Source organism: Rattus norvegicus, chromosome 7 (assembly GCF_021556685.1).
Source record: "Rattus norvegicus strain SHRSP/BbbUtx chromosome 7, alternate assembly SHRSP_T2T, whole genome shotgun sequence".
Lineage (NCBI taxonomy): Eukaryota > Metazoa > Chordata > Mammalia > Rodentia > Muridae > Rattus > Rattus norvegicus.
This window is the reverse complement of record NC_141540.1, coordinates 124,266,957-124,282,452: the sequence shown is the minus strand read 5'-3', so window position 1 is coordinate 124,282,452 and position 15,496 is coordinate 124,266,957. Positions and strand designations below refer to the sequence as shown.

The following is a 15,496-nucleotide window of genomic DNA, read 5'->3' as shown; positions in this document are numbered from 1 at the left end:
CTGCTGGCCAGCCCTGCTAGGTGAGCCGCTGAACTCCAGGTTCAGTGAGAGACTCTGTCCCAAAAAGTCAAGTGGAGAGTGGTGAGGAAGACACCCAACATTGACTCCCCACCTCTGCGTACATGTACACACGCATGTGCGCACATGGTGGCATGTGCACTGATTGTACTCTAGCATACATATGTGAACACATGTGAAAACAAAAGAGTCCTTGGCTGTGCATTTCTGCACCCCAGGCTGAAGAGCTCAGCACCATTTTCACCACACCACCGGATGCCCCGATCATGTTTCACACGGTAAATCTCCTCTGGGTGGATACGTCCTCCTTATCACAAGCAAGACCTCAAGGCCAGAAAGCGATGTCAGCAGCCGAGAGTATATGTTGGTCTTGCAGGGAACCTGAGTTCTGTTCCCAGCACCCCCATCAAGTGGCTCAAAACCACCTATAATTTCAGATCCAGAGGATCCAACACCCTCTCCTGGACTCCCCAAGCCCCCCCTCACATATACAGATAATTAAAAATAAAAAGTAGCCATGTGTGACGGCACACACCTTTGATGGCAGCACTCAGGAGGCAGGGGCAGGCAGATCTCTGTGAGTAGAAGGCCAGACTGGTCTACATAGTGAGGTCCAGGCTGGCTATATAGTAAGGTTCTTCCTATCTATCTACCTATCTACAATCTATTTTTCTCACACATACATACACACATGTCTATATGCACGCACACATATGAAAACATAAAATAATAAAACAAGACTGAAAAACCTGAAATGCTTATTTGATTTTTTTCAAATTCAGTGAAATATGTTTGGTGATGTGGAGCACTGAATGGTACCTCCCCTTCCATACATCAGATTCCTATATTGAGCCTTAGTCCCCTGGTGAAGGCATTTAGAGGTATTTAGAGGACACTTGGAAGGTCAGTGTGATTAAGTAGAGGTAGAACCTTCATGAATTAGATTAATACCCTTATTAAAATCCCCCATCTACCATGTGGGAATATTAATAGGTTTTTCCCGCTGATGAAATAAGCCAATTCAAGCCCAACTAAAAGTATAAAAGCTGGTTTATTGGGGGCAGCTCTTGGGCAAGTTCACTGGTCTCAGAAAAGGAGGCCAGGGAAATCGCCATGTAGACAGGGAGGCAGAGAGAGGGGAGCAGAAAAGGAGAGTCTGAACAAAGAGGGACTGCAGAGACAGAGATCTGGGGTGGCTGCAACAGACCTGGCCCAGCTGGCTACAGCAAGTGATGAGGTAAGCAGTTGCTAGGTCCCTGAGGGCAGGCCATGGAATTGCCTGTATACTAACAGTTAGGGTTATGGGTCCCTGGTTTGGAGCCTAACAGATATGGAAAGCTAGTCATCTGCAAGCCAGGAAATAGTCTCTTCCAGACACTGAATCTGCAAGTGCCGAGCTTGACCTTGGACCTTTCAGCCTCAAGAACTGGCATATAATTTCTATTATGCCTTAAGTCTATGGCATTGGTATGCCAGCCAGAGCAAACGGAGACATACCTCCACATAGATCTTCTCATCGTGAAGGCTGTGGTGAGTATTGGTGTGGAGGTGGATTTCCTGGGCTCTAGGAGAGACTGGCAGGAAATGAGAACAGGTCAGGGCTCAGGTAAGGATCGGTGTGACCCAGACTTACAATAGCTCTCAGAGACCGCATAAACACAACTTGTAGTCCCCATTCTGTGACTAACTATACAGTACTTAGTCTTTATGACGTTTGTCTCCTTGTTTGTAAACGGGATTTAATTAATTAATTTATCGAGACAGAGTTTCTCTGTGTAGCCCTGGCTGTCCTAGAACTGCTCTGTAGACTATGCTGGCCTCGGACCCAGATCCGCCTGCCTCTGCCTCCAAAATGCTGGTATTAAAGGTGTGTGCCACTACCACTCGATTGTAAGCTGAGGAATTTAAAAAGCGAATTTGGGTGCTGGGGATTTAGCTCAGTGGTAGAGCGCTTGCCTAGCAAGCGCAAGGCCCTGGGTTCGGTCCTCAGCTCCGAAAAAGGAAAAAAAAAAAAAAGCGAATTAGACTTGGTTCAGATTCTGGACCGTTCCACCGCACGGAGATTTATTGGCTTCTTATTATGAGCTGGACACCTGGTTGTGCAGCAAGAGAACTGCTTGCCTAGTACGGTTGGCAGAAACACCGGAAAAAACAAAACCAAAAACAAACAACCCCCCCCCCCCAAAAAAAACAACCCAATCGCAGTACTTTCCCGTTCTCCTGGACGGTGATACACAATATGTACGTAGATACCTATCGAAGGCTCACTATGGTATGCTATCTGCGGTTCCAGGTTGGAGAAGCTTAAGGAAACTCACGGACCACTCCAGATCAACATGCAAATAGTTTGAGAACTAGTATGGAACAGTAACATAGGAACGTTTCTTTTCTGGCTGCCTAGGTGACCCGACAGGAAATATGCGAAGGACCGCCCCGCTGCGCAGTCGCAGTGTGTCTCAGCCGCCGCGGTAACGAACACCTGCTCTGCGTCTCGGTATGAACGCCCGGGTAGCTCGGGCCTGTTGGGCCTGGGGCTCCTGGGGCCGCCGCCCCGCCTCGAGCCTTCGGGAGCCTCCACCGGATGCCGTGGACGTGGCGGGGCTGCTACGGGACTCCAGTGTGACCGAGGAGGGAGTCCAGGAGGCGGTGGCGCGGCGGCCGCCCTCGCGCTGCTCCGTTCTGCTCTTCCCCGGTCAGGGCAGCCAGGCGGTCGGCATGGGTGGCGGCCTGCTCCACTTCCCGCGTGTACGGCAGCTCTACGAGGCCGCGCACCGAGTGCTTGGCTACGATCTGCTGGAACTGTGCCTGCGGGGACCTCAGGAGGATCTGGACCGCACAGTGCATTGCCAACCCGCTGTCTTCGTGGCTTCACTGGCCGCCGTGGAGAAGCTACATCACCTGCAACCGGCGGTGAGCCGAGGAGAGAGCGCCGAATCTAGTCTGCTGGGTCTCAGGGCTCCTCAGTCTGGTTCTTTTTGATCCCCATTCTAGTCCTCGTCGATTGTATTCTAGATGTCCTGTACAAAATAAAGATCCCTGCTCCAGGGGAGTTTGCATCTTAGACGACACAGATCTTCACGTGAAACTTAAGGCACTGAGTTAACGTAGCACATTAAAGGTGAATGTGTTGGGCTAGAGATATGGCCCAGAAATTAAGAATACCTTGGTTTCGGGGCTGGGGATTTAGCTCAGTGGTAGAGCGCTTACCTAGGAAGCGCAAGGCCCTGGGTTCGGTCCCCAGCTCCGAAAAAAAGAACCAAAAAAAAAAAAAAAAAAAAGAATACCTTGGTTTCGTTCCCAGCACCCCATATAGTGGTTCACAACCGTCCATAACATCAGTTCCATGGGACCAGATGCCATTTTATGGCCTCTGTGGGTATCAGGTATATGTGTACCATGTGCACAGAGCATATAAACAGGCAAAACATTCATACACATAAATTATTATTTTGGCTTTTTTCGAGACATGGTTTCTCTGTGTAATAGCCCTGGATACCTTGGAACTCACTTTGTAGACCAGGTTTTCTTCAAACTCACAAAGATCCTCTTGCCTCTGTTTCCCAAGTGCTAAGATGAAAGGCGTGTGCCACCACTCCTGGCCGCACACGTAAATCTTTTTTTTTTAAATTAATTAATTAATTTATTTATTTATTTATTTTTGGTTCTTTTTTTCGGAGCTGGGGACCGAACCCAGGGCCTTGCGCTTCCTAGGTAAGCGCTCTACCACTGAGCTAAATCCCCAGCCCCAATTTATTTATTTTTTAATTTTATTTTTTTTCGAGGGGCTGGAGCGCTTGCTCAGCGGTTCAGAGCATTGCCTGTTCTTCCAGAGGATCCTGGTTCAATTCCCAGCAACCACATGGCAGTTCACAACTGTCTGTAACTCCAGTTACAGGGGATCTGGCACCCTCACATAAAAGAAGTACGTTTAAGTAAAATACAATGCACAGGGGCTGGGGATTTAGCTCAGTGGTAGAGCGCTTACCTAGGAATCGCAAGGCCCTGGGTTCGGTCCCCAGCTCCGAAAAAAAGAACCAAAAAAAAAAAAAATACAATGCACATAAAAAAATTTTTTTTGACTGTGTATCAGAGAAAGAAATACACAGTAAAGGGCCGTGATTTTAGATGAACTCGAGTCACTGGAATAATTATTAAATACTAAAGATCTATGTATGGGTATTTTGCAGGTATGTCTATGCATGACATGCATGTCTGCTGCCCCTACGGGCCAGAAGAGGATACTGGACCCTTTGGATTTTGAGAGACAATTTGTTACTGTGTTGTGGGTGCCTGGAATCAAACCTGGGTTCTTTGGAAGAACAGCTGCTACTCTTAACTACTGAGCCATTATCTCTCCAGCCCTCTTAAGATGTTTTTAGAAGATGACTTCCTTAAATGAAAGGAACTAAGAAATTGATGTTAGGGGCTCAGCGATGACTCAGCCATTAAGAGTATTTGCTGCTTGCTTAGAAGTCAGTTTCAGTCCCCAGGACCCTGGCTCATAAAATGCCTGAACTTGAGCTCCAAGAGATCCTTTACCCTCTTCTGGCCTCCACTGGCATCGCACACACACACACACACACACACACACACACACACAAATACAATCTTTTTTTTTTTTTCCCCTGGAGCTGGGGACCGAACCAAGTCCTTGCGCTTGCTAGGCAAGCGCTCTACCACTGAGCTAAATCCCCAACCCCTAATCTTTTTTTTTTAAAGAACATTTATTTATTATCTATAAGTACACTGTCTTCAGACACACCAGAAGAGGGCATCAGATCTCATTACAGATGATTGTGAGCCACCATGTGGGTGCTGGGGATTGAACTCAGGACCTCTGGAAGAGCAGTCAGTGCTCTTAACCTCTGAGCCATCTCTCTCGCCCCACAAATAAAATCTTTAAAGAAGAAAAAAAAAATTAAGAGAAGATGCCAGAGGCAAAACCAGGCAGAGCTCTTTGAGTTCTAGTCCAGTTGGTGCTTAGTGGGACCCTGCCTAAGAAGACAGAGAATGGCATGGCAGATGTTACATATGTGACTAAGGTAGAGTGATACCAGGACACTGTATGTTAACTGTGCCGAGAACCTCTGTTCTGCCTTCACAGCCACCTTCTGAGGGAGTTGTAGGAGTGGCAGGAGGCTCAGGATTACAGGCATGAGCCTGGCCCTGTAGCTTGTCTACTCAGTGCTTCTCTGGGCCAAGCCTGTGCTGAGGCTGTACAGATACGAGTATTACCGACGTGTGTTAGCAGTGTGTGAAATAGGTCTGGGGGACGAAATCTGATTCTCTCTGGCTTAGAGAAATCATATTGTTTTAAATTCAATTTTATGTGTATTAGTGTTTTGTCTGCATTTGTGTTTCTGAGGGGATTGGATCCCCTGGAATAGAAACCGTTGTGAGCTGCCATGTGGATGCTGGGAACTGAACAAGGGTCCTCCCGAAGAGTAGCCAGTGCTTTTAACTGCTGAGCCACCTCTCCAGCCCCCAGAAAAATCATATTTTTAATGCTTCTACTTTTGTTTTGTTTGGGAGCATGGGAAGGGTGAACTGTACTGTTGCTGTCCTGGCAGTGAATTCACAACTCCTTAGCCTCAGCCTCCTCTGGCGCTGATTGCAGCCACGAGTGGCCATAGCCAGTGCACATGCGATTTCAGCACCCCATGTGCCCAAGAAGCCTCTCTGGGCAGAGGCCAGAGGAACCCGAGCTCTGGCTCTTGGTGTGACTAGGACTGACCTTAGCCTGCCCTGTGGCTCATGGTGACACATAACTGCCCTGCCAGTTCTGGGGGCAGTGGGGGCATATCCCAGGACTGAGCTCTTCCGGAGGATTCGGCCTCATGCTCTGCTCTGTCTCCACAGGTCATCGAGAACTGTGTTGCTGCCGCTGGATTCAGCGTGGGGGAGTTTGCAGCCCTTGTGTTTGCTGGAGCCATGGAGTTTGCGGAAGGTACACAAGAAGTGTGACTTGTTCAGGGTGTGTTCTTGCTGGGCTCAGTGGGGACAGGGGACTCCGTGGACAGTGGTGCTGGATCCACTCCAGGGTTGTCAGGAAGGGAGCACAGGGCTGCAGATGACAGGGCTGGAGCTCAAGGACTGGATTCCACTGATGCCCTTTGAATCTGAAGGATTCAAGGTGTTTGCTTTCTGTGTGTAATTTCATGAAGTACGTTTTCTTGGCTGCTGCCCTTCACTGTCCTCTGCATTCTTTTTTTAATTACATAAAAGAGTGTGCGTGCGTGTGTGCGTGTGTGCGCGCGCCATGCCTCTGTGTGAGGATGTCAGAGGACAAGTTTTAGGAGTTGATTTATCCTTCTAACATGTGGATTTCTAGGAATGAACTCAGGTTGTCAGGTTTGGCCACAGGCACCGCTGCCCACTGAACCCTCTTGCTGGCCCTCCCAGTGCATTCTTAAGACGATCACATTCTGTGCCTGTCAAGCCTGGAAGATGCTCAGTACGTGTTTTGAAAAAGAGAGTAAATGAATACTTTGATCATTGCCTAGTGTCTGCAAGGCCTTTTGTCAGCACCCAGCTCGAGTGCCGGGAACTGAGCTTGAGTCCTCTGTAAGAGGAGTTAGTACTCTTCATCGATGGGCATCTCTCCAGCCCCATTTCTGAGGATTTTTTTTTAAGCTGAAAGTGGGTAAAGTATCAAATGCATGTAGTCTCGGCTACTCAGGAGACTGTGGCAAAAAGATCACTTGTGCTGAGCCAGCCTGGTCTACATATCAAGTCCCAGATCCACCAGGGCTACGGATAAGACCCTGTCTCAAAAATGGGGGAGGGAGGGCATTTGTGGCATAGGTAACATTAAGTCTGGGGGAGGGGGATGTGAAGGGAGAGGCAGAGATGGACGTGCCCCCAACACACACAGAGAACATCACACAAGTGCAACCGAATGCCTCAGTGACTATGATCTTCTCTATACTTCAGTGCAGGGAAAGGACTCGAATGTACATTTCTAGGGAGATGAGACTCAGATGGACGATAAGCGCATGTTTAAGGACACTGGTCAACAGGGAAATGAAAGGCAGCCCCCATGAACAGCACTTCATACCCTGTGGGAGATGAAGGTTGAGAGTGTGCAGAACTCAGCTCAGGTTCCTGCTTCTGGGAGTGTAAACAGGAGAGCTACTATACAGTTAAACTGTGACGTAGACTGTGCACAGGTCACGAATCCAGTTGGTAGAACAGGCAGAGTTGGTAGAAAGGTAGAGCCTGCTGGGGTTGGAAGAAACGGGAGTGGTGTTCTTGAGTGCGTGGTGCTAGGCATTGAACCAATGGCCCCAACCATGCTAGGCAAGCACTCTGCACAGAGCTGCATCTCCAGCCCCAGTGCTGTTTTTAAAAGCATTACTATTGTGGAAAGGATGGCCGTGTGTCTGTGTCCTGCCGAAACTGCTAACTTTGTGGTTCTCTGTGTGTGGTTTGCAGAATGGCCGTGCGTTCACAGGTGTGTGTTGAGTGAGTGTCTTTCTGTCAGTTTCTGCTTTACCACTCCCATGGGAGATGGTCACACATACCCTCTACCTTGCAGTGTGTTCTCATGCTTCCTGTCATGGTTCTGCACGTGTTTGCCCCACAGTTGCCAGGAGCACAGAGCCCTAAGTCCCATACAAACATACCCAAGTGCTGAGGGAATGGCGTGCATAGAGAAGGGTGTGAGGCTGCCTCCCCTCCAGATCCTCCATCTTTTGTCAAGCCCAAGGCAGTGCCTGTGTCTCTCCTTGTTCCAGTCAGCCTGTCCTGCCCAAGGAGCAAAGACTGAGAGAGGAAAGGAGTGTTGTCATAGCTCTTCCTTGGTGTCTCAGTCCTGGGGCTGTACCTGAACCCATTTCTACCCCTGCCTTGGCAGTGCTGGGTTCTCATGCCCTGCATGGATTATTCCTGCCTGGTTTATGACAACCTTGGCAGTGCTGGGTTCTCATGCCCTGCATGGATTATTCCTGCCTGGCTTATGACAGCCTTGGCAGTGCTGGGTTCTCATGCCATGCATGGATTATTCCTGCCTGGCTTATGACAGCCTTGGCAGTGCTGGGTTCTCATGCCCTGCATGGATTATTCCTGCCTGGTTTATGACAGCCTTGGCAGTGCTGGGTTCTCATGCTCTGCATGGATTATTCCTGCCTGGCTTATGACAGCCTTGGCAGTGCTGGGTTCTCATGCTCTGCATGGATTATTCCTGCCTGGTTTATGACAGCCTTGGCAGTGCTGGGTTCTCATGCTCTGCATGGATTATTCCTGCCTGGCTTATGACAGCCTTGGCAGTGCTGGGTTCTCATGCTCTGCATGGATTATTCCTGCCTGGCTTATGACAGCCTTGGCAGTGCTGGGTTCTCATGCCCTGCATGGATTATTCCTGCCTGGCTTATGACAGCCTTGGCAGTGCTGGGTTCTCATGCTCTGCATGGATTATTCCTGCCTGGCTTATGACAGCCTTGGCAGTGCTGGGTTCTCATGCCCTGCATGGATTATTCCTGCCTGGCTTATGACAGCCTTGGCAGTGCTGGGTTCTCATGCCCTGCATGGATTATTCCTGCCTGGTTTATGACAGCCTTGGCAGTGCTGGGTTCTCATGCTCTGCATGGATTATTCCTGCCTGGCTTATGAAAGCCTTGGCAGTGCTGGGTTCTCATGCTCTGCATGGATTATTCCTGCCTGGTTTATGACAGCCTTGGCAGTGCTGGGTTCTCATGCTCTGCATGGATTATTCCTGCCTGGCTTATGACAGCCTTGGCAGTGCTGGGTTCTCATGCTCTGCATGGATTATTCCTGCCTGGTTTATGACAGCCTTGGCAGTGCTGGGTTCTCATGCTCTGCATGGATTATTCCTGCCTGGCTTATGACAGCCAGGTTTTACGTGGTTCATGTGCTTGTTTAGAGTTCTACAGCTGCCCGAGCGTCTGGTGCTTGACTGTTCCTTTTCAGCTTCTCTTAAGTAACAACCCCGGCACAGTGGATGCTGTAGGTCTGGATTACACTGCTGAAGCTGGGGCTTGCTTCACACCAAGTCTATTCCTCTCTGCCCCTCCCTGAGCTCTGAAGCAGCCAACTGATGTCTGGGACCAGGAATTCTTGTTTTCAAGGTTTTCTTGATCAATGTAGGGTGCTTCTTGTCGAAGGACTCCTGCTTTTTGTCCATCACTGTCAATAGAATCTCTCACAGTTGTGACAACCAAAAGCAGTCTTCATCCTGCTCTATGCAGGAAGCTCCTTGAGTCAGATCTTTTTATGTGTGTGTGCTTCCATGAGTTTCTGTGCACCATGTGTGTGCAGTGCCGAGGGAGGGCACTGACTTCCCTTGAACTGGAGTTTAGGCACTTGAGAGAGATCCCAGTGTGGTGATGGAAGCAGAAGCCCGGTCCTCTACGGGGGCAGACGCACTCTGAGACGCTGAGCCAGTTTTGCTGCCTCTGACTCCTGAGTGCTTTTCACTTTTGTTCCTCCTTTCCCTCCCTCTCTCCGTCTTCCTCCCCTTCTCTCTGTGGTTGTGTGCACGTATGTGTACTACGTGTGTATGCTAACAGATGCTAGAGAGGGACAGTGTGTCAGCACTCACTCAGCTGAGACAGGGCGTCTACCTTTGCTCCGTTATAGGCTTATATAGCCATACTTGTTATGTAGGTGTTGGGATTTGAACTCAGGTCAATCCTGTGCAGGAAGTGCTCTTCTATGCTGGATGTGGCCACTCAGCACACACATAAAGATAATTAACACTGGCCCTGGGGCTGGCAGTCAGCACCACTGTCCCTGTTCCCACTTCACAGTCAGACTTGCAAACGCACTTCTATCTGAATAGGTCTGTATGCAGTGAAGGTCCGAGCTGAAGCCATGCAAGAAGCGTCTGAAGCCGTTCCCAGTGGGATGCTGTCTGTCCTTGGCCAGCGTCAGTCCAACTTCTCCTTTGCCTGCTTGGAAGCCCAGGAGCACTGCAGGTCTTTGGGTATAGAGAACCCGGTGTGCCAGGTGTCCAACTACCTCTTTCCTGACTGCAGGGTCATCTCAGGACACCTTGAGGTTAGTGTTGATGGGAGCCACTCTCACAGACTGCAGCAGGGAGTCCCTGTGGAAGTGGGTGCCTGGCTGAGCACCATTGGAGAACAGGTCTGAGGGCGGAGGGCAAGTGTGGCAGAGTGAGTGCTGCAGAGGGAAGCCGAAGCCAGGATATTGCCTGTTCCCCTGCAGACAGGACATTTCTGAACCAGCTGCCTGGCTCATGGCCAGGTCACACCATGTCTAGGCCTGTCTATGCTGTGCTCTGGCTTCTTAAGAGCCTGCAGTCTGGCTGCTTGCTTGGAGAAGAGCTGTCTTCTGTGGCTTTGCCTGGCTTTTTTGCCTGACTCCGTAAGCGTCTGATTTTGCACTCCAGTACTTGCTGCTCTTCAGGCGTCACTTACCAAGACATTCTGTGTATTAGCACTAGGGACACAGACCCATTAGCATTTCTGTCGTGAGAGGAACAGCAGTGTGACAAGGCCACTCCAGGCCAGGAACAGTGACAGGCAGGTCAGGCAAAGGGTCTGAGTGGAGGAGCAGGAGCCCTGTGGAAGTGGGAGCTGGGGACTTAGTGTTACCTGAGGTGCCAAGAAAGTGGCCAGAGCCATGTAAGGACCAGTTATGCCTAACGCCCGCACCATCACACAAGTGGAAGCTGAGGCAGAGAAACAAGAGCCAGAAATTGGAGAGTTTTTCTGTGCAGCCAGTGTTGATCCCGAACTCACAATCAAATGCCTCAAGCATTTGTCACTGAAGCCATGTCAACCCAGCACATGGGAGGTGAAGGCAAAAGGATGTGGAATTTGGGACCAGCTTCAGCTGCATAGTGAGTTCAAGGCCAGCTTTGACTAGGCAGAGAGTTCAGCCTTACTACCTATGACCTTGTCTCAAAGACAGAATCATATAATCAGGAGTGGTGACGCACTTCTTTAATCCCAGCACTTGGGAGGCAGCGGCAGGAGGATCTCTGAGTTCAAGGCTAGTCTAGTCTACATAGTGAGTTCCATGCCAGCCAGGACTACATGGAGGGAGACACACAGACACACAGACTACTAAACCCATGTTCTCACTCTGGTAGGTCCCTCTGTCTGGGTCACCTTTGCTGGATGTCTTCAAATACACCTCTGAACCTATGAGCACCACAGCCTCGTGTTAACTAATTTGACATGGTAGAGGGCCGTGTGCTCTCCCCCATGAGCAGCCTAAGAAGTAGCACAGGAGGCTGCAGGCAGGCAGAATTTCTGCTCTATCACGTCCAGTCTGCTTACACCTGGGAGACCTTGGCTAACAAGTACTACTCTGGTAGCCTTGGCAGTGCTACCCCAAAAAGCTCAGGTGAAGGCTGGGCTCCACTGAGTGTGGAGTGCATTTCCACCAACCAATGTGGGAAAAGCTCCTTGCCCTTGGCAGTATTTAGAACTGGGGCCCTCATAGAGGAGCCTGCTGGATCTAGGGACATGGCCTGTCTTTGGCCATGGCTCTGCAGAACTTGTGCCTCAAGCAGTGTCACTGAGCAGCTGTATGCATTGATGCCTGCATGATGTCAAATTCAGGCATGGTGGGAAGGATGGTGTTATGGGGTCAGAGAGTCCCAGTTCCTGAGGTGTGTCCTCAGTGGGTGTCGAACACTGGGGTTGAAAAGGACTGGAAACAGTAATAGCCCAGACCTCTTGTGGCATAGAGCGTACACTTACCATGCCAGCTCTGGCTGACTGCGGGGTGGACTGGAAGGTGGGACAAAAGACAGGTAGAGGTTTGGGGCTTCACTGTCAGACGCCCCACTCCCATGCCAAGTGAGCAATGTACAGGCATTAGGGAGTGGGATACAGAGATGGACAAACAGCCCAAAGCAGCACCTTCCTAAACCGAGGCGAGATGGCTGCAGTGTAATTACAGTGGGTGGTATGGAGGCAGGTCACTGCCAGGCCTAGCCAAGACATAATACAGTTCTGTTAATAGCCACGGTCACTTCTTAGTCGGGGCAGTTAAACATCAGCCCCCTACAGAGGCAGCTAGGGACTGGAGATGACGTGCAGAGGACCCATGTTCAGTTTTCAGAACCCATATGGTGGTTTACAACCACACATAACTCCAGTTCAGGGGATCCGCTGTCCCCGGGCACTGGATATGCATGTGGCATACCTGCAGGCGAAACACTGATGCACATAAAATAGTGAGTAAAGACTGCAGGGACCCGGACTGTACGACCAAGTTAACTAGGAGTGAAAAAGTGAACTAAATCTGTGGGCCATGTGGTGCTGCACACCTTGCAATTCCAACACTCAGGAAGCTGAGGCAGGAGGATTGTGAGTATAAAACTAGTGTGTGTGGATTGATCTCAGTGTTAGAACAGTCTTGCGTGTATGCACAGAACTCCACTCCAGCACCCCCCCCCCCCCACACACACACAGAGAGAGAGAGAGAGAGAGAGAGAGAGAGAGAGAGAGAGAGAGAAAACAAACACTGCATCCACGAGGATACCAGCAAAAGCTGGAACCTTGGCTTCTGTGAGCTTCCTTTTATTTTTCCCTCCAGGCCCTTCAGTTTCTCCGGAAGAATTCCGCTAAGTTTCACTTCAGGCGCACCAAGATGCTACCTGTAAGTGGTGGCTTCCATACCTGCCTCATGGAGCCAGCTGTGGAGCCTCTGATGAAAACTCTAGGCTCAATCAACATCAAGAAGCCACTGGTTGCCGTCCATTCCAACGTCAGTGGGCATAAATACACACATCCACAACACATCCGAAAGCTGCTAGGGCAGCAGGTGGTGTCACCAGTGAAGTGGGAACAGACGATGCACTGTATATACGAGCGGAAGAAGGGCATGGAGTTCCCCAGCACCTTTGAGGTGGGCCCGGGGCAGCAGCTGGGGAGTATCCTCAAGTGCTGCAACAGGCAGGCATGGAAGTCCTACAGCCACGTGGATGTGATGCAGACCCTTTTGGACCCTGACCACTGAGAGCCTTGAGTGCAGTAGCCCTGGGCTGAGCCTCTGTGTCTGCCTCTTTTCCTCAGACTTAAGGACAGTGGACATTGCAGTCTCAGCTGTGGCTAAGGCTCCCTCAGAAAATAACCTTTGAGTGCCAATGTGTGATGTAACCGATCCTCCAACTGACAGGATATCTGGCTGCTGAGGGAAAGAGCGCCTGTGCAGACATCTGCCCAGCCAGGATGCTGCTCTGCTTCTGTACCCAACCACGCTCCTCAGTGAATCCAGAAGGGCTAGCCTGGGGCACTCTTCAACTTACCCTGTGGGTGCTGTGGACATGCTGCTTGGCTTCAAGCCAGGCCTGGTGCCAGAGGAGCTTGTCAGCCTCCTGTGACATGCTGCCCACCCAGGGCCGAGACCTTAGCTCCTTTGGCCTTGAATCTGTTGGGTGGTCCTGTTCTTTGCTCCCTTGGCAGGTAGGAGATTGAGTCCCATGTGCCACACTTATCCAGGACGCACATGTTAAGTGCCTGTGTGTGCCCTAGAGTGGGTGGTCCTTAGAATGGTGTAAGGTGTGGGGTGTCTAGGCAGGAGGGAAGGCTGGGGACCCTGGCCTTCCTAGCCTAGCCCCAGTTCATCCACACAGAGAAGCCACCCCCACTGAGTCATCCATGGGCTTCCCTCAGAGCAGTCTGCCCCACAGTAGGAGTGGATGAAGCTCCTGGGAAGACATAATAAACATGAGCTGTTCTAAGCTGACCATTGGCTCTCTTGGTGATGGGGAGTCTTGGGAATGAGGCCCACGAACTTGTTTTCTTGTTGGTGAGGCCTGTGCCTAATCTAAACAGCACTTCTCAGCGGGGCTGTCAGCCTCCAGGCAGGACCTGTCCTACTGCCAAGTGTCTCATTCTTGGACATCTGTCCTTGGTCCTGGCCAGCAGTACCTGCAGGCCTTGTGACCTCCAGATGTCCAGTGGATTTCAACACTCATGCATAGAGTTTGCACGGCTCTGAGTCTGAGCACGCCTATTCTAGCTGAACCTGGAGAATGGCTTTACCAAGCAGACAATGCAGCTTGCCTGTAAATGAGGTGGATTCTGGAGAGCTGGCAGTGTTTGCTCGCAGGGGACTGGGTCCAGGGTCTAGAGCCCATCTGCCGGAGCAGGTGCCACCCTCTCAGAAGCTTGGGCTCCCCTCTCCTGAACCCAGCTTGTGGTCAACTGTCTTACAAACCTAAACCAGAATATCCTGTGACTGCACACAGGGAGTAATTGGTCCCATCTAGTGTGGCCACATGATAAGACCCAGACACTCCCACAGCCTTGTCAACTGAGGGAAGTTGCTGTCCCAGAACCTCCATCCCAGTGAGCCCCAGTCAGCCACCTGACAAGTCAGGTCCCTAGGCCCACTGCAGTCAGGCCGGTTTGCACTGTTGTGACAAACGTGACAAGTCTCCATCCCCACTCTTGAGTACTGGAGCAGTACTGGAGAGATCCCAACTGTTAACTGGGGCTGGTCTCACTGAAGACTGCAAACCTGGAAAAAGCTATGGGTGGCCGGGCCTTGGGCTCTGGTGTTTAGTTCTGTGTCCTGAAAGAATAGCACCCGAAGCAGGTGGCCTTTGTTCTCTGAGCAACTTCATGGAGACCCTGTGGGGCCCAGGGCAGCTGTGTGAGGGTGGGCTGATGCCAGTTCAGAGAAAGCCATGGCTTAGGAACTGAGGAAAGCCCAGAGAAACTGGCTGACCTGCACCCTGAGAAGGGAGTGCACCAAGTACTGGGTGTGCCTCCAGTTCCTACTGCCTGGAGTGAGGCTCCAACTTGAGGGTCACAGCTGCTGAAGAGAGGGCCTAGAGCCTGTGTCCAAGTGAGTAGGAGGCCCACTGAGGCCCACAGGGCTGATGGTGGTCTGTGGGGAAGCGCTGGGCCACTGGCACTAAGTGACATCTGCCTCCCTTGCCCAGACCAGAAAGGTCCCTTCCTCCCGTCCCCAGAGCTCATGCCTGCTGCCACCATCTCCCCTCCCTCCTGTATGATCAGAGCCAGAGCAGAGTTAGCTCCTGTCCCAAGGAATGAGCCAGCTCTGATGGCCAATGTGGATCAGCCACCTCTGGTCATTGTCCTTCGGGCTGAGATCTCACCAGCCGGTCCCTTGGACTTGATGCCAGGTTGCTCCATGTCCAAAACTGGCTCTTCTCGGGGCTGGGGATTTAGCTCAGTGGTAGAGCGCTTGCCTAGGAAGCGCAAGGCCCTGGGTTTGGTCCCCAGCTCCGAAAAAAAAAAAAGAACCAAAAAAAAAAAAAAAAAAAAAAACTGGCTCTTCTCAGGAAGGCATCTCCTTCATGGTCCCATCTTCCTGGGAAGGGCATTGGGGCTGCCAGGTAAGGTGGAGGTGGCAGAGGGGAGCACAAGACAGCGGGGATGGGGGTGGGGCAACTCAGAACAAGCACCTCACCCAGAACTGGGAAGTTCAGAACAATTGAAGGACACAATGAGGGCATCTGGGAGGCCAGAGAAAGTGGTCACAGCCATTGGCAGCCATGTGGGGAGGGGCA

At 51.0% G+C, this 15,496-nt stretch overlaps 1 protein-coding gene and 1 long non-coding RNA gene across 3 annotated transcripts; one reads left to right on the top strand and one right to left on the bottom strand.

Moving 5' to 3' along the window:
- Window positions 1–1,050: 1,050 nt before the first annotated feature.
- On the bottom strand, window positions 1,051–2,387 carry LOC134479952 (uncharacterized). The gene is made up of 2 exons (XR_015625824.1): window positions 2,272–2,387; window positions 1,051–1,592 (listed from the first exon to the last, which is right to left on the bottom strand). It is a non-coding gene; the product is annotated as an uncharacterized LOC134479952 (long non-coding RNA).
- A 77-nt stretch (window positions 2,388–2,464) lies between these two features.
- On the top strand, window positions 2,465–13,702 carry Mcat (malonyl-CoA-acyl carrier protein transacylase). 2 transcript variants are annotated; one of them, NM_001191788.1, is made up of 4 exons: window positions 2,488–2,928; window positions 5,878–5,965; window positions 9,818–10,035; window positions 12,550–13,702. In NM_001191788.1, exons 1-4 carry the CDS (start codon window positions 2,515–2,517, stop codon window positions 12,970–12,972), a joined length of 1,143 nt encoding a protein of 380 aa, NP_001178717.1. In that variant the 5' UTR covers window positions 2,488–2,514; the 3' UTR covers window positions 12,973–13,702. The 2 variants fall into 2 exon arrangements, with proteins under 2 accessions (XP_087413600.1, NP_001178717.1); XM_087557474.1 differs by lacking the exon at window positions 9,818–10,035 and having other exon boundaries at window positions 2,465–2,928; window positions 12,550–13,701.
- The last annotated feature ends 1,794 nt before the right edge of the window (window positions 13,703–15,496 follow it).